This window comes from Hyla sarda, chromosome 9 (genome assembly GCF_029499605.1).
Source record: "Hyla sarda isolate aHylSar1 chromosome 9, aHylSar1.hap1, whole genome shotgun sequence".
Taxonomy (NCBI): Eukaryota; Metazoa; Chordata; class Amphibia; order Anura; family Hylidae; genus Hyla; species Hyla sarda.
Window position 1 is genome coordinate 63,141,583 of NC_079197.1, and position 18,761 is coordinate 63,160,343.

Sequence of the window (18,761 nt, forward strand, 5' to 3'; positions counted from 1 at the left end):
AAATCGAATTTTTCATTTTCCTGTCCAACTTTAGCGGAAATTTGTCAAACACCTGTGGGGTGTTAAGGCTCACTGTACCCCTTGTTACATTCCTTGAGGGGTGTAGTTTCCAAAATAGTAGGCCATGTGTTTTTTATGCTGTTCTGGCACCATAGGGGCTTCCTAAATGCGACATGCCCCCCAAAAATCCTTTCAGCTAAATTTGCTTTCCAAAAGCCAAATGTGACTCCTTCTCTACTGAGCATTGTAGTGCGCCAGCAGAGCACTTGATGTCCACATATGGGGTATTTCCATACTCAGAAGAGATGGGGTTACAAATTTTGGGGGGCATTTTCTCCTATTACAAATTTTTTTCTCCCATTAAAAATTTTAAAGTTACCTTATTATTTTAGTGACAAAAAAAAATTTACACATCCAACTTTTAACAAAAAGTCGTCAAACACCTGTGGGGTGTTAAGGCTCACTCTAGCCCTTCTTACATTCCTTGAGGGGTGTAGTTTCCAAAATAGTATGCCATGGTGTATGGTGTTTTTTTTGCTGTTCAGGCACCATAGGGGCTTCTTAAATGTGACATGCCCCCCAAAAAACATTTCAGAAAAAATCACTCTCCAGCTATCTGAGCCCTCTAGTGCACCCACAGAGCATTTGAAAGACACATATGAGGTATTTCCTTACTCAAGAGAAATTGGTTTACAAATTTCTCTCCTTTTACCCCTTGTAAAAATTCTAAAACTGGGTCTACAAGAACATGTGAGTGTAAAAAATGAAGATTTTGAATTTCCGACTTCAATTTGCTCCTTTTCCTGTGAAACACCTAAAGGGTTAACAAACTTTTTGAATGTCATTTTAAATAATTTGAGGGGTGCAGTTTTTATAATGGGGTCATTTATGGGGTATTTCTAATATAAAGGCCCTTCAAATCCACTTTATGATGCCAACATAAAGTAGACATATTGTATATGTGAATCAATATATACAGTAATTTATTTGGGATATCCATTTTCCATTCAATTTTTTCATAAAATTTTGGAATTTTTCACCAAGAAATGATGCAAATATTGACAAAATTTTACCACTAAAATAAAGTAGAATATGTCACGAAAAAACTATCTCGGAATCAGAATGTAAAGTAAAAGCATCCCAGAGGTATTAATGCTTAAAGTGACAGTGGTCAGATATGCTAAAAATGGCTGGGTCCTTAAAGGGAAAATGGTCTGGGTCCTTAAGGGGTCAAGGGCATACCTGTATGCACTTTGTGCTTAACACATTAAGAACACAGACCATTTGGGCCTTGAGAGCAGAGTTAATTTTCATTTTTCCTCTACACATGTTTTATAAATCACAGGGAAAAATTATTTACCGACTTCGAATATGACAATCAGAATAAATCCATGGACCAACGTTCTGTCCCTATTGATTTAGTACTAACATGTAATGCCATTACTGTCTAGAAATGTGTCCAAGCCGTTTTTGAACCTTTTTAATGAGTTCCCCATGGTCAATTCCTTTGGCAGTGAGTTTCATAGACTCACTGCTCTTACAGTATATAATCCCCATCTCTGCTGGTGTAGAAACCTTCTTTTCTTTAGACTTAGAGAATGCCCCCTTGTCACAGACACAGTCCTTGGTATAAATAGGTCATGGGAGAGATCTCTCCACTGCTCCCTTAAAAAGTTTTACATAGTTATTAGGTCGCCCCTTAGTGGTTTTTCTAAACTAAATAACCCTAATTCTCTGATAATCTTTCTGGGTACTGTGGTATATCTATTCCCCTTAGGCTATGTTCACACTTCGAATGTCCGCACGGAAAACCTCAGTGCAGAAATTTTGCAGACTGCAGGTGTCTCATAGACAGCAATGCATTCCTTGTGGATTCTGCAGAAAAAACGGACAGGGTCATTCTTTCGGTGGACATTAAATCGGATGGTGCGGAAATTCTGCTGTATGTATAGCGCAGTGGAATCGCATTTAATACAATACGACTGTTACGCCGAGCGCTCCGGGTCCCTGCTCCTCCCTGGAGCGCTCACGGCGCCTCTCTCCCTGCAGCGCCCCGGTCAGACCCGCTGACCGGGAGCGCTGCACTGACATTGCCGGCGGGAATGCGATTCGCACAGCGGGACGCGCCCGCTCGCGAATCGCATCCCAAGTCACTTACCCGTCCCGGTCCCCGGCTGTCATGTGCTGGCGCACGCGGCTCCACTCTCTAGGGCGCGCGCGCGCCAGCTCTCTGAGACTTAAAGGGCCAGTGCACCAATGATTGGTGCCTGGCCCAATTAGCCTAATTGGCTTCCACCTGCTCCCTGGCTATATCACCTCACTTCCCCTGCACTCCCTGGCCGGATCTTGTTGCCTTGTGCCAGTGAAAGCGTTTAGTGTTGTCCAAGCCTGTGTTACCTGATCTCCTGCTATCCATATTGACTACGAACCTTGCCGCCTGCCCCGACCTTCTGCTACGTCTGACCTTGCCTCTGCCTTGTCCTTCTGTCCCACGCCTTCTCAACAGTCAGCGAGGTTGAGCCGTTGCTAGTGGATACGACCTGGTTGCTACCGCCGCAGCAAGACCATCCCGCTTTGCGGCGGGCTCTGGTGAACACCAGTAACCATTTAGAACCGGTCCACCAGCACGGTCCACGCCAATCCCTCGCTGACACAGTGGATCCACAACCTGTAAGCCGAATCGTGACAACGACTCTGCTGCTGCTGAATCTCCAGAAATTCCGAATACTCCTTATTACTCTGGTTGCACGTCTTTGAACCCCCTCCAGCTTCACAACATATTTTTTGTACACTGTTGCCTAGTACTGTACACAGTATTCCACATGTGGTCTGACTAGTGATTTGTACAGAAGTAGAATTATTTCCTTGTCGTGGGAATCTTTGCCCCTATTATTTTATTTGCCTTGTCAGCAGTTGCCTGACACTGGTTGCCAAAGTTAAATTTATTGTTAACTAAAACTCTTAAGTCCTTTTTATGTCTGGTGCCCCCAGTTTTTTCCATTTATTACATATTCCCAGCCTGGATTCTTCCACCCCATATGCATAACCTTTTTATCCAAATCTATCCACATCTCAGCCCAAGTCTCCAAACTATCCAGATCCATTTTTAACCGTGCACTGTCTTCAAGTATGTTAACCACTTTTCAGAGTGCAAAGATTGATACTTTTACTATAAAATCCCTCTACAAGGTCATTAATAAATATACTAAAAAGAATAGGACCCAAAACTGACCCCCTGTGGCACCTCACTAGTAACAGTCACCCAATCAGAGTATGTACTATTTCCTTTCACTGAGTCAGTTATTTACCCACTTCTACTCACACAGATTTTCTCCTAGCATGCTTATTTTATTTACCAATATTTTATGTGGCACATATTAACCCCTTAAGGACGGAGCGTTTTTGTTTTCGCACTTTGGTTTTTTCTTCCTTACCTTTTAAAAATCCTAACCCTTTCAATTTTGCACCTAAAAATCCATATGATGGCTTATTTTTTGCGCCACCAATTCTACTTTGTAATGACATCAGTCATTTTACCCAAAAATCTACAACAAAATGGAAAAAAAAATCATTGTGCGACAAAATGGAAGAAAAAACGCCATTTTGTAAATTTGGGGGCTTCCGTTTCTACGCAGTAAATTGTTTGGTAAATATGACACCTAATCTTTATTCTGTAGGTCCATACGGTTAAAATGATACCCTATTTAAATAGGTTTGATTTGGTCGTCCTCTTCTGACCCCTATAACTTTTTTATTTTCCACGTACGGGGCAGTATGAGGGCTCATTTTTTGCGCTGTCATCTTTTTAGCGGTACCAAGTTTTTAGCGGTACCATTTTTAGCGGTACCATTTTTGTTTTGATTGGATTTTTTTTTATCACTTTTTATTCTTTTTTATGGTATAAAAAGTGACCAAAAATACGCTATTTTTTTGTACATACGCCATTGACCATGCGGTTTAATTAACAATATATTTTTATAGTTTGGACATTTACGCATGCGGCAACACCACATATGTTTATTTTTATTTACACAGTTTTTTTTTATTGGGAAAAGGGGGGTGATTCAAACTTTTATTAGGGAAAGGGTTAAATGATCTTTATTAACTTTTTTTAAAACTTTTTTTTGCAATGTTATAGCCCCCATAGGGTGTCCGCCATTAGCGTGGGTCCCGGTTGCTAATAGTAACCGGGACCCACCGGGTATGATGCACACTCACCTCGTGAGCGCGCATTATATGTGAGGATACGCATATGGACGTTCATAAACATCCATATACGCTAAGGGGTTAATTGCTTTAGAAAAATAAGATATACAACATCAAGAAATTCACCCAGGTCCAGTTTTAAGCTCACCTCCTCATAAAAGCTGATCAGGTTAGTTTATCAGGACCAATCCGTCATAAACCTATGCTGATATGGATTCATACATCTATTTTTACTGAGATATTCCAAATAAAGTATTTCTTAGAAAACACTCAAACAATTTACATGGAGGTTAAACTAACAGGCCTATAATTCCCAGGGTCACTTTTTGGCCCCTTTTTAAATATTGGCATTACATGTGCTATGCACCAGTCCTGGTGAACAGACTATAGAGTCCTTAAAGGGGTACTCCGGGGCTTAGACATCTTATTCCCTATCCAAAAGATAGGGGATAAGATGCCTGATCGCGGGAGTCCTGCCGCTGGGGACCCCCGTGATCTTGCACGCGGCACCCCGTTTGTAATCAGTCCCCGGAGCGTGTTCGCTCCGGGACTGATTACCGGCGACTACAGGGTGGGCGGCGTGCGACATCACGCCCCCGCCCCCGTGTGATGTCACGCTCCGCCCCTCAATGCAAGCCTACGGGAGGGGACGTGATAGCTGTCATGCCCCCTCCCGTAGGCTTGCATTGAGGGGCGGAGCATGATATCACACGGTGGCGGGGGCATAACGTCACACGCCACCCGCCCTGTAGTCACCGGTAATCAGTCCCGGAGCGAACATGCGCCGGGGACTGATTACAAATGGGGTGCCACGTGCAGGACTCCCGCGATCAGGCATCTTATCCCCTATCCTTTGGATTGGGGATAAGATGTCTAAGCACCGGAGTACCCCTTTAAATATAAGATATAGGGGTCTGGCTATTACATTACTTTACTTCCTTAGAAAACGGAGATGAATGCCATCTGGAAATGGGGATTTCTCTATTTTAATTTTATTACATTTTTTTTTAGGCGGCACAGCATTTCTTTCTGGGTTAGACAGGTCACATGTACTAGGAAGTTTACCTTATCCCGCTTTATTTTACCTGGCATATCAATTTTCTCAGTGAATACAGTTGAGAATAATGTGTTTAATATATTCAATATTTCCTTATCTCCATCTATGATTGCTCCCTCAAAGTTTTTATTTATTTATTTTTTTTATTCAATGCAAGAAGGATTTCCATACATAAAGAACCACAAATATTATTGAATGATGTTATTAATAATTTACACAGTTAAAAAATACAACTGATTTAATTACATTTCTCCCCTTTCTCCCAACAAACCTTTCTTGCACTGCTGGAAAAAAAAAATAACAAATAAATAAATAAAATAAATAAAATTAACCTCTTCAGGACACAGGGTGTATGGATACGCCCTGCATTCCAAGTCCTTAAGGACCGAGGGATTATCCATACGCCCGTGGGAAATCCGGTCCACACCGCTAGACGGTTGGGGACCGGAGCCGGATGCCTGCTGAAATCATTCAGCAGGCACCCTGGCACATTGCCCAGGGGGGTCCTGAGACCCCCCCCCATGTCGACGATCGGAGAAAATCGCATGTCAATTCAGACATGCGATTTTCTCCAATTCCGGGCTGATCGGGTCTCTGGTGACCCGATCACCCGGAAAATAGGGCTGATCGGAGCTGTCAGCAACAGCACCGATCAGCCTAAAAGATAGGAGTGAGGTCGCAAAGCTGCGATCTACTCCCATCCCCTGGCATTAGTCAGAACGGAGTTCTGACCAATGGCAGCGCAGGACAGGGGGTTGCCATGGCAACCCCCATTCTGCCCGCCCCTGGATGTCGAGGGGCTCTGGGAAGAAGATGGAGGCCGTACCTGCAGGAGAAGATGCCTGGGGACCTGGGATCTTCGCTGGAGCCTGCTGGATCCTGATCAGGTAGGGAATCGACAGTGGGGGGGGGGGGGGGAATTGAAAGTGAAAGTAAATCAATCTTTACTGTGGCAACCACTAGGGGGGGCAAACTGCAACTCCCAGCATGCCCACACAGCCAAAGGCTGTCTGGGCATGCTGGGAGTTGTAGTTTTGCATCATCTGGAGGGTCACAGTTTGGAGACCACTGTTACAGTGGTGCCCAAACAGTAGCCCTCCAGATGTTGCTAAACTGCAACTCTCAGCATGTCTCGACTGCCCAGGCATGCTGGGAGTTGTAGTTCTGTAACATCTGTCCCTTCAGATTTAGCAATTTCATGAAATTTTTTAAAATTGCTGCTCTACTTTGAAGCCCTCTAATTTTTTCAAAAAGCAAAAGTATGTCCATTTTATGATGCCAACATAAAGTGGACATATTGTGTTTGTGAAGAAAAATAAAATTTATTTGGAATATCCATTTTCCTTACAAGTAGAGAGCTTCAAAGTTAGAAAAATGCAAAATTTTCAAAATTTTCATGAAATTTTGGGATTTTTCACAAAAAAAGGATGCAATTAACGCCGAAAATTTACCACCAAAATAAAGAAGAATATGTCACGAAAAAACTATCTTAGAATAAGAATATTCGGTAAAAGCGTTTTCGCGTTATTAATTCGTAAAGTGACGGTGGTCATAATTGCGAAAAAGGGCTCAGTCCTTAAGGTGAAAAAGGGCTGCGTCCTTAAGGGGTTAAATACAATTTTATATATATATATATATATATATATATATATATATATATATATATGTATATATATGTATATATATATATGTGTATATATATATATAAAAAAAAATATATATATATATATATATATATCCCCTCTCTCCTCTCCTACCCCCCTCACATATTTACTCATCATTTTGACCATCTCTGACCATTCTCTTACATTTGGTAAGTCTGCAGCCATTTTCTTATAATCACCAAATGTGCATAAAATAGATGTACCAATAAACCAATACCAATTTATTTTTTTCCCTTTATGTAATCTTGAGTTAGAGTCTTCCCCGATATTACAAAGGCTGCATTAACTTCAAATTCTACTTAAAATTTGTATTTTATATTTTTAATTACACCATTCTAATATCCCTGTATTTCCATGCAATACCACATACTATGAGAATACCCAGCTCCCTCTTCATCACATCTAGTCAGTCCTCTTAATCACATCTAGATAGGTACTATTGATCTTGTACAAAAATGTTGGTGTATAATACAGTCTGTATACTATGTTAAGAGTTATTTATTCGGGGGAAACAAATCTAATGTTAGACAAAATGGTATCTCACTGTTGCTCAAATAACAACCCAATCTCCCCTACTGACGACTTTTGTGAATTAAATTCCCCCTTTTTGTGTTACTCAAAACTTTATGTGCTAAATGTGTTTTCCTAATTTTACCTCCTATTAAATTTTTTATTATCTCAGGTGTGGAATCTATCGCTATATTTTCCTTAACCAGTGACAATTGAAATGCTGTTTTAAACCTTAGGTATTCCAACCATCTTGCTTGAGTGACACCATATTCACTTGTGAACTCCCCCCATTCTTTAAATTTACCATTAAAGGGGTACTCTGGTGAAAACCTTTTTTCTTTTAAATCAACTGGTGGCAGAAAGTTAAACATATTTGTAAATTACTTCTATTATAAAATCTTAATCCTTCCTGTACTTATTAGCTGCTGAATACTACAGAGGAAATTATTTTCTTTTTTGGAATGCTCTCTGATGACACCACGACCACAGTTCTCTCTGCTGACGTTGTTATAATAATAATAACGCTTTATTTATTGTTGTCCTTAGTGGGATTTGAACCCAAGGCAGCAGTGCTAACCACTGAGCCACCATGTTGCCCTTAGCATGCATCTGCTATGCATGGTTGATAAAATGGACAGAGATATCAGCAGAGAGCACTGTGTTTGTGATGTCATCAGTGTTCCAAAAAGAAAGGAATTTCCTCTGTAGCATTCAGCAGCTAATAAGTACTGGAAGGATTAAGATTTTTAATAGAAGTAATTTACAAATATCTTTAACTTTCTGCCTCCAGTTGATTTAAAAGAAAAAAGGTTTTCACCGGAGTACCCCTTTAAGGAGTTTAACTCTCACTTGTAGTTAACTCTAGTTTAACTGCTATAATTGTTCGAAAAAAATACCATACAGAAGCTAATCCAAAAACAGAGTACTGTAATTGTGGGGGCATCACTGTTTTAATTAATGCAATTTTATCTGGAAATATATCATTCCAGGCCTTAGCTTTCTTTTCCATCTTCTTTATCAGAGGTTTAGTATTTAATTTGTGAAATTTATCAATATATCCAGTTACTTGAATTCCCTAGTTACAAAATTGCTCACCCTTTTCTAATACTTTTAACCTATATAAAGGTTCTATTTCCCCTAATCCAATAAACAGATTTAGACCAGTTTATGGCTAGTCCTGAAAATTAACCTCTTTTGCTGATTATTTCAATTTTTTTGGACAAAGTACCTTTTTGAGGTTGTTAGTGGTCTGTGCCACAGCAATCCCGTGCTGTGTGGATGGCCTGTTTCCCTACTGGGGGATTTCACCTAATGGGGGGGATTCCCTACTTACAAGAGGCATCTGCTTAATATGGGAGTTATTTACCTAATAGAGAGGACTCCCTACCTACCTACCTACAGAGGAAAATGTCTTCCCAATCCCAATATGTTGATCGGAATAAACCCCTGGATCAAGGTTCTATCCCCATAAATCTAGTACCTATAACCTGTAATATTATATTTTTCCAGAAAAAAACATCCAGGTCCCCCTTGAACTTGCTTATTGAGACATCACAACATCATGTGGCAGACATGTAGCATTTATGATGCTAAATAATCTGTTCACAATTTCTTTATTGTTAATATTTTTGTGTCAATATTGAACACATTGTAGATATAGAATAACAGAGGTTTGAGTTTCTCAAACAAAACATCAAACCTTTGTACATACTGCAAATTAAGGATTAGATGTGCAGTACATTAAATTAAAGACTTTCTCACCTGTGGCAGGGGTTTCCTCAATTCCCGTGGCTCAATATGAAGAGAGCCACCTTCCTCTAATGAATCATACTGTGTAGGACACAGGTAATCTGTACATTGTGTCCACCGATGAAGGTGGTGTCGGTGGAGGTGTTGGCCTTGACAAGGGGGAGGTATGTATCTTTTAAGCAAAGAAGGGCACAAGTCAGAGCAAAATACACAAGCAGCTCTGTATCCATATGTCAAAGAAGGTAGATAGTTAGACAGTTTTTCTTGATTGCAGCACTTTAGAGGGTCCACTGTATGGTTAATACAAAAACCATGAGGTAAACCACTGTCTTGCCTTCTAGCAGGTGGAAGATAATGCCTCTTTAAATCTGAAGCCATGGTCTGAGAAAAAATATTATCAGGTATGCTTGGACAAATGTTTTTTTTTGGTTTGTCATTTACAGAGAGGTATGATGTGGGTTCTTTGCTTACATCTTCAAAAAACTTCCTCCGATCTGCAAACGGCATTAGAATATTTTCATCATTTGTTTTTGATATGATGGGAACCGTTTCTTCCATCTGCATTCCATTTAGTTTTTGTCCAACCTCCCTCCCAATGCATTTGGCATCATTATTTGGATTGTGCTGAGAAATATTGTTTTTAAACTCTGAAAAGTGGTGTGGAGACTTGAGGTGGACTGCAGAAGGAAAATCATCTGATTTGTTTTCATCATGAACCTTATTATTTGTCCTTAAACTTGCCTGGTTAATTGTTTTCTCTTCTGTAACAGATTTGTTACTAATACACTGCCTAAAATTCCACTTCTTTTCATAATCAAAAGACTGATTGTTCATAATGCAAGTATCATTCCCATGGATGTGTTTATCAAGAGTTTCGGTTGGAGTTTTATTACATGAATTTCCTAAGATATCAACACTACTTACATCACAGGGTGGTTTTCGTTCTAAGCCTGAAGAGTCTATGTATTCTACTGTTATTTTCAGGCTGTCTTTGCAGATTTCATCTTCAATTTCCCTTTTGTCTGGGCTACTAGGCATACTTGTTGAAACTGATGCCGATTCATCAAAGAATTGTTCAGATTTAGGTGCCATGCCTTTCTGTTCAGTTTTTTTTCTATGATCAACTCGATTTCTTTTTTGAAAGAGGGATTCTTGTTGACGCATAGCTGAACTTTCAGATGTCCTACCTTCATTGTATGTTTTGTTTTGAGAAGGCACAAACAATTCTTTATCGTCTATAAAAGCCTCTTTAATTGACATGTTTTCTTTAATAGAATGCTTGTAAATGTCATTTTTATCATTAAATTCACACTCATATTTTACCTGATTAAAATAATCTTTGGAGCTTCTACACATTTCAGTGTTGGCTCTTTTGATTTCTAAAAGAAGTGCCATGTTTTTAGGTGGTGGTGGTGGTGGAGAAGGAATTAACTCAACTGGACTTTCAAATGCTTTGTATTTGTCATCAATTGAGTCTTCAGCAGACAGCAGCATTCTAGAATCTTTACTCTTCTGAAGTTGAGCTTTTTGTCTCTGGATCTCATTTCTTAGGTTTGTAGCAAAGCGATCACTTTTTCTTCTCATTTGTGCTGAACGATGACGAGGCAAACCAGATTTTTTAAATGGAGCCACAGATTCTACCTTCTCAGATGCATTTCGTGTTAACGTATTAGTATTGCAGCTTAAGTTTGTTTCATCTACATAATTGTGTAAAAGTGAACTTAAAGCATTTTGTCCTTCATTTGACATTCTAAATGATTTGTCCAAAGAGGAACACAGATCTACCCCATTCATATTTGAAAGTTGTTCTGTGCTTAGTTCATGTGATATTTCAAAATGTTTCTTAGTACTGCACCTACATATTTCTTTGCATTTATCTGAAGAAAAACGACAGTCTTCAGAAGATTTTGACATTTTTGTTTGAGTAGAAGGATGGTCTAAACGCTTCCAGTGTCCATTGCCTGAATTTTTATCTGTTTCTGTTGCCATGTGATCACTATTACATAGGACCTCCCCAATACTATTGTAATTAAATAAATTTGTTTTTCTGTCATCTTCAGACCATTTTAATTCATTGCATTGGTTAGGTTGTCTCTCTTCATCTTTTGCGCATGTATTGATTTGATGGATCTTATCAGTCTGTGAACTCAGCATATAATATTGGTCAGATGACAAATTCTCTGGAAAACGTACAGTACAAGTGTCATTTGTGCACTGACAAAAAGCATTTTCAGAACTACTAAATTCACCATTTTCTGATGAGCATATTCTAGGTATATGAAATGAGTCACCTGAAGCTGAAGCCCTTCTTTCACAATTGCATAATTGATTTTTGTTTTCTCTTAAGCTATCTCTGTGTATTGGTGGCTGAGGTGGAGAATTTATATTGTCTAAATGATGCATAGCATAGGGAAATATGGAAGTATTTTGGAAATGTTCATTTAATGATTGCTTAGAAATATTCACCTGTGATTCTATAGCTCCTTGTCCAGTTTGGAGATATTGACTCTTTTCTTGTTTATTTGAGCTCAGAAAGCAGTTGATAGGAGATACTACATCCATTCTTGCTGACACTGTATAATTAGAGACATTAGAGCTAGTAGAGAATGAGCTATATGCAGAATCACTTTTGTTTTGGTGCATGCCTGGTTCAAGTGGTGAGATCATTCCTTCATAGTGATTCTGTCCTGGTTGGCCAAAACTGTCCATGCTACCTATTTAGCTACTTTTGTCTGCGTTGCAGTGTCTTGACAGAATATTCCACCGTAGATGATGTTCACTGTAACAAAAACAAAAAGCACTAGATGTTTATCCTTCATTAATTATACATACTAGCCGCTGGCATATGGGATAGGTGGTAGGGTAGGAAGCAGCAACTTAGCATGCTACCTTGCACTTTATTGAAAATTAAAAATAATTCCGTAAATGGGCACTGTCAGATACAAACATTTTTCTTATGTTGTACATCTTGGCAAGACAATAGTTTTTATAAGTTACTTATTAAAACAATTTTCACATTTTATTAAAGAAAACTTTCTTTGACAATCGGGCCACTCCCCTAGTGCAGCATCAGTGTGTCCAGGGGTCATGAACACATCATGGACACGAGATGACTGCTACAAGGCTGCAGGCGGAACTAGCCTCTGCTGTGCTCACTCCCAGCCTGCCTGCCTGTGTGAGTGCGCATGAATCTACAGCATCAGTGCAAGGAGCATCACCTCAAGGGACACAACTATATATTTCTATAAGATTTTCTACTGGCTATTGTTTTTTACTATTTCTTCTCTGCGGCTGCAGAGTTTGTCACAGGGAGAAAACAGCTGATCGGCTGTTACAGGCAGTGTGGGATTTTAGTGATATACTGACAGCACTGCTCTGAGCTCCATAACAGCCAATTGCTGTTTCCTCCTGTGCCTTCCAGAGCGCAGAGCAGCTCTTATCACAAAAGTCATAAATCAGTGCAGGACTCTACTTGATTTGTGACTTTTGTGATAGGCTGAAAGCACTGCTGGGAGCTCTGTGCAGCACAGGGGGAAGGCAGGGGGGGGGGGGGTAATGGTTCAACCACTCTACTCATATATCTAGATGTTCTCTCCCTAACCTAGTTGCTGTGTGTCCACTGAAATGCTTTGGTCTGCAGATCTCCTGTGTAGAACTGGTATTTGAACACTATGTGATCACTTTACAGCGGTATTATTGCTTATATTAGTGTTTGTACAGTGGTAGCATACACTTGTCAGTGACCAAATGAGCAAGTGATTGTCTGTTCTGACCTTGTTATTAGTTTTAAACTAAACGAAGGGAGGCATTTTTTCTAGGGCAGGAATACATCTCATCCCGGTCTCCCAGGGTACAGAAACTCCCCCACTTTCAATGCCAGAGTGCCAGGACATACTGAAAGCATCCAATGGGTACTGCATGCTTGCAAAATCTGGATGGACCTCTGAGACAGGGACGTGCACAGACATTTTAGAGGGCAGGGGCTCAAGTAAAAAAAGAGGGCACTTATTTAAAAAAAATGTCTGCCAGACTTAATGGGCTGCGGCCCAGGGATACAGTGGACCCCCGCCAGGCCCCCTTGACATTCCTAGTCCCATAAAAGTTGGTGCTTTTGTAAAATATATATATATATATATATATATATAATGGGATAGCTGCGGTGAAATTGCGGCATCCCGAACAGCTTACAGGTCAGCGGGAGGGCCCCTACCTGCCTCCTCGCTGTCCGATCGCTGAATGACTGCTCAGTGCTTGAGATCCAGGCATGAGCAGTCAAGCGGCAGAATCATCGATCACTGGTTTCCTATGAGAAACCAGTGATCAATGATGAAGATCAGTGTGTGCAGTGTTATAGCCCCCTGTGGGATAATAATGATCAGTGTGTGCAGTGTTATAGCCCCCTGTGGGATAATAATGATCAGCATGAAAGGTCAGTGTGTGCAGTGTTATAGGTCCCTATGGAAGCTATAACACTGCAAAAAAAAAGTGAAAAAAAAAAGTGAATAAAGATCATTTAACTCCTCCCCTATTAAAAGTTTGAATCACCCCCCTTTTCCAATAAAAAAAAAACACAGTGTAAATAAAAATAAACATATATGGTAACACCGCGTGCGGAAATGTCCGAATTATAAAATTATATCATTAATTAAACCGCTCGGTCAATGGCGTGCGCGCACAAAAATTCCAAATAGTGCATTTTTGGTCACTTTTTATATAATTTAAAAATGAATAAAAAGTGATCAATAAGTCCTATCAATGTAAAAATGGTACCGTTAAAAACTTCAAATCACGGCGCAAAAAATGAGCCCTCATACCGCCCCATACACAGAAAAATAAAAACGTTATAGGGGTCAGAAGATAACAATTTTAAATGTATTAATTTTCCTGCATGTAGTTATGATTTTTTCTAGAAGTCCGACAAAATCAAACCTATATAAGTAGGGTATCATTTTAATCGTGTGGACCTATAGAATAAAGATAAGGTGTCATTTTTACCGAAAAATTTACTAAGTAGAAACGGAAGCCCCCAAAAATTGCAAAACTGCGTTTTTTTTTTCAATTTTGTCGCACAATGATTTTTTTTTCCATTTCACCGTAGATTTTTGGGCAAAATGACTGATGTCATTACAAAGTAAAATTGTTGGCGCAAAAAATAAGCCATCATATGGATTTTTAGGTGCAAAATTGAAAGAGTTATGATTTTTTAAAGGCAAGGAGCAAAAAAACGAAAATGCAAAAACAGAAAAATCCCGGTCCTTAAGGGGTTAACTATACTGTGCCACCATTAAGGATCTATACACAGTGCCAGAATACATAAAAATATAATGTTCCAATATAAATAAAATATATTATCTGCTTCCATAAATTCCCTATATAATGTGCTTACACTCCTCCAATAATTCCCTAATAATGTGCTTCATACAATACATACAAGCACATAACATAAAGACACATACAGTACATAGGTAATATACACACATACAAGGAGACACGTTGACAAATACATACAACATGGAATATATACTAAAAGATAAAGCCAACAGGCACATCATACATACAGGTACACACATACAATATCTCACAGATATATGCACACACATTTACATACATTCACTTGCTCACATCATGTGGGAAGCCTATCAGGCTGAATTTGTGGGAGGGACTTTGGCTATTTAACATCCATCGGCCCCTCCCTCTGGGCGTATGCTGGGTTGGCGAAATTGCGGGGGTTCTTTCGTTGCGTACGCTGGGTCAGGTGTGTGGTGGTGCAGGTAAGTGCCGGGTGACCGGCAGGTTTCTTTTACTGGGGCCCTGGTCTGTTGCTATTGCTCCCCTCATTTGGCGGGCAGGCTCCTGCACCCAGCGTTTTATGTAGGCGGCGGTCCGTCGGTGCAGCGCGTGCCCGGGCTGCCCGCAGTGAACACGGCCTCTGGATCCAGCGGCAGCTGGCGGCATGGCAGGCGCGGGGAGACGCGACCCACGTGGGTCTCCCTGTGCCGGCGTCTCACGTGTAACACGGGGCTCTGAACGGGCGGAGTCACAGCATGCCAGTGAGCCGGCGGTATAGCTCCACGGATGGCCAGCAGGTGGCGCTGGAAAAAAAAAATGTGTGTGAGGAAATGTGTTAGGCTTACAGAGTGTATTGGTACCATGCAGTAATAAGGGGCTGGCTCATGGTGCACCGGTGTCAGGCCACAGTTCCTGACACATGCACTGTCGCAGACAAGGGGCAGCTTGTAAGTTAATAATTCTATAATCCATATTACTGTGGCTTCGGTTTAGGGGGGGGGGGGTGGTCATGCATATCGGGGTACCGGGTCAGAGGCTTGGGGTAGTCAAGTAATTAGTCGGGTTGGGGTAGTTTCAGGCATAGGGGGGGGGCTAGGGGGTGCCAGCATGTATGGGTCAGAGGTGGTGTGTGGCGCGTAAACCATATGGTTAGAACACTTACTTTCTCTTGCAGATAAGGTGGGCTGTATCCAGTTAGGTGGTCGTTACGTTCCTGGTCATTGCAAACTTGGCTACGGTCAGTACCAACCGTACGGCGGTTGTTCATGTTATTTATTCACGTTTCACGGTGGTCATCACTTTCGCTAGAAGACGCTAGTTCACGTCATTTCAGTTCAAATGCTTAATACTCCTGTTACATTAGTTAATGTTATGCACTGCTGCTGTTACACATAGGCCCTGAATCACTGTATATCTGACTCGACATGTCAGATAGGGTTCAAGGCGTCATTGCTACTGTCACGCATACAGAGCATTTCGTTTACACGGGTAGTGGTCACTGCGATCTTGACTCTTCTTCAAGGGTGATCACTTGCCTGCGGTGGTTGCTGACACGTCTTCAGAGCCATCGCTAGTTAGTTAGAAACGGTGCACACTGTAATCTTGACTCGCAGTCAGGAGGTGTTCACGGTTTAATTATTCATGACTATACGCGTCATGCACACGTTCTCGGTCAGACACACGGTCAGGCCTCGTTTCAAACTATTCAGGTGGTACTCTGGGTCGCACTGGCACTACGGTCAGCACTCTTGGGTTCGACCACATTGCACGGGCAGTCACCTGCAGCTGTAAGCTAACATTAAGTATGTATTCGGTTGTTTGCAGGGTTACAGTCGATTTGCTGTTCGTTTCAGGCGTCTTACTGTTGTGTTACAGTGGTGGTAAGGTCAGTCAGTACTCAGCAAGGGGGGTACACGTTTCTCATATCTGGTGACTCATGATTACCGTTTTTTTCCCCGGCACCCGTTACGGCCCGGACAGGTCATGTCTCACGTGTCAGACATAGAGGACCCGATGTCCATCCCTGATACACCAGCTAGAAGCTCCGTGCGAGGGACGCCCTCCTCTGCAGCTTACAGGGCTTGGACGATCCCCAAGTTGATGGAGGAGTTGCGCAAGAGGGCAATTCCATTTCCAGCAACCGCCCGAAAAGCAGAGTTGTATAAACTCCTCATGGCGGATCAGGGGGCTGGCGACAGTCAGGAGGGGACCTCGGGCCAGTGCATCCTCTCTGAACTGCATGCAATGATGACTTCCATGTTGGGCAGGCTGGATTCTCTGGAGAGAAGGGGCATTCAGGGGCCCCCAGCTCCAGCAGCATTGCAGGCGCCAACGCCTACACAGATGTCTGCCCCTGTTCCGGTAGGCAACCCAGGTAGGCGCTCTGGGCCACCAGGGGTGTCACCAGTCCATTTTGTCCCAGCGGCCCTGAGAAAGGACATACTGGAAGGGAAGGACATCAATTTGGCGGCCCTGTTGCTATCTGCCTTGGACATTGAGGACACTAGAACTGCAGCGTGAGCTGACTTATCTGTTGTCCTTAAGAGTAAGGACACCAGGCTGAAAGGGAAGCTAAATATCCACGAGTTTGTGATTGCCTTCAGCAAATACAGGGAGGTGATATGCTCAGCCAGGCCGGAGCGCAGAGAGGAGCTCGACCTGTATTTGCTGAGGGTTACTGAATACGCATACAAGTCGGTGGTACCCATTTCTACGATTATCATAGAAGTTTCTCAGCCATGGCAGCGGCGGCCTTCAGCCAAGATGGGTACCTCACGGACTGGAGCATCGAAGATTCACAGATGTTCTGCAGCCACTTTGCAAATCTCAAGTTCCCCGCATGTGCCGCCTGTCAATCAAGCACGCATACTACGGCGTGGTGTGTAGGGCTGGCTCAACAGGGCGAGCAGGGCGCCACCAGACCGTCCACTTCCACGGACAGTTTCAGCAGGTCCGCACCTTCCGTGGATAAGTTTGGCCGTCCAGTACACTATCTCGGAGGCTCACAAATTTGTAACAACTATAACATGTCTTCGTGCAACTTCAGCAATTGCAGGTTATTACATGTCTGCTTCTACTGCTTCAGGGCACATCCGGGCTCTGCATGTAGGCAGAAAGGGCCAGCATGACTAGGCGGGGTACGTACCCCAGTCCTGGCCGCTCTGCTCGCGGATCACCCGGACCCAGATTGGGTCCAGTGGTTGATCAATAGTTTTGACAGAGGCTTCCACGCCGGCATGGTCACACTGCCGCAGGCCACATTTGAATGCGACAATCTGCTGTCTGCCGTAAACGATCCCGCTGTTGTCACTGAATTAATAAATGCTGAGCTAATGAAAGGTTATATGATTGGCCCCTTGTTAGTTTCTCCATTCAGGTCTTGGAGGGTCAGTCCGGTAGGGGTGGTAACAGGCAAGTTCAATGGGAAAAAGAGACTGATATTTGACTTGTCGGCTCCTCATGGGTCACTTGTCCCCAGTATCAACTCTCTCATTCCATCCGAGGAGTTTAGCATGCATTATTCTTCCATAGACCAGGCTATTCAGGTCATCTTGGCGCTCGGCCCAGGGACTTGGATGGCGAAGGCGGATATCACTGATGCCTTCAAGTTGCTGCCATTGCACAGGGACCAGTGGCAATGGTTTGGGCTCAAATGGCAGGGGGCATATTATTTTGCTTCCAAGTTGACTTTCGGATGCAAGAGCAGCCCGTGGCTGTTTGACCAACTGGCCCAGGCATTGCACTGGCTGCTGGTTAATGTCTCTGGATGCAGCCAGGTCATCCATTATTTGGATGACTTTCTTCTGCTCAGTCGCCCGAGGGAAGAGCCGGACCAGTTGCTCAGATTGCTGAAACTGTTCACTGATATTGGGGTGCCAGTGTCTCCCAAGAAAACGGTCGGTCCAACTAAGTGTCTCACCTTTCTGGGAGTAATCCTAGATTCAGTCGCAATGCAAGTCAGCTTGCCCACTGACAAACTCAACCGTATCAGAGACACTATCCACAACTACACGGTCTCCCAGGTCACGACCAAGGGCGAGTTGCAGAGCTTGCTGGGAATGCTGGCATTTGCTATGCGAGCAATTCCGCAGGGCAGAGCGTTCGTATCCAGAATATTGTCTTTGCTGCATGGTGTCCCTCATCAACACAGTAGGGTTTGGTTAGATTCCCAAGCCCTGGCTGACCTGAACATGTGGGATAGGTTCATGGCAAAATGGAATGGGACGGCTATGTTTGTCCCGCCAGCCTCCGAGTTGTCCCCCAAGATCTGCACCGATGCGTCATCT

The 18,761-nt window shown here is 42.3% G+C and overlaps 1 protein-coding gene across 5 annotated transcripts in view; it reads right to left on the minus strand.

Moving 5' to 3' along the window:
* The window catches only part of LOC130290765 (protein Shroom4-like), a 739,734-nt gene that overhangs the window by 571,993 nt on the left and 148,980 nt on the right, over positions 1-18,761 (minus strand). For all 5 annotated transcript variants that reach the window (XM_056538830.1, XM_056538829.1, XM_056538826.1 and 2 more), the window contains one exon: positions 9,199-11,965. In XM_056538830.1, the coding sequence (XP_056394805.1) occupies positions 9,199-11,895 (2,697 nt within the window). In that variant the 5' untranslated portion in view covers positions 11,896-11,965. The remainder of the gene's footprint in view (positions 1-9,198; positions 11,966-18,761) is intronic.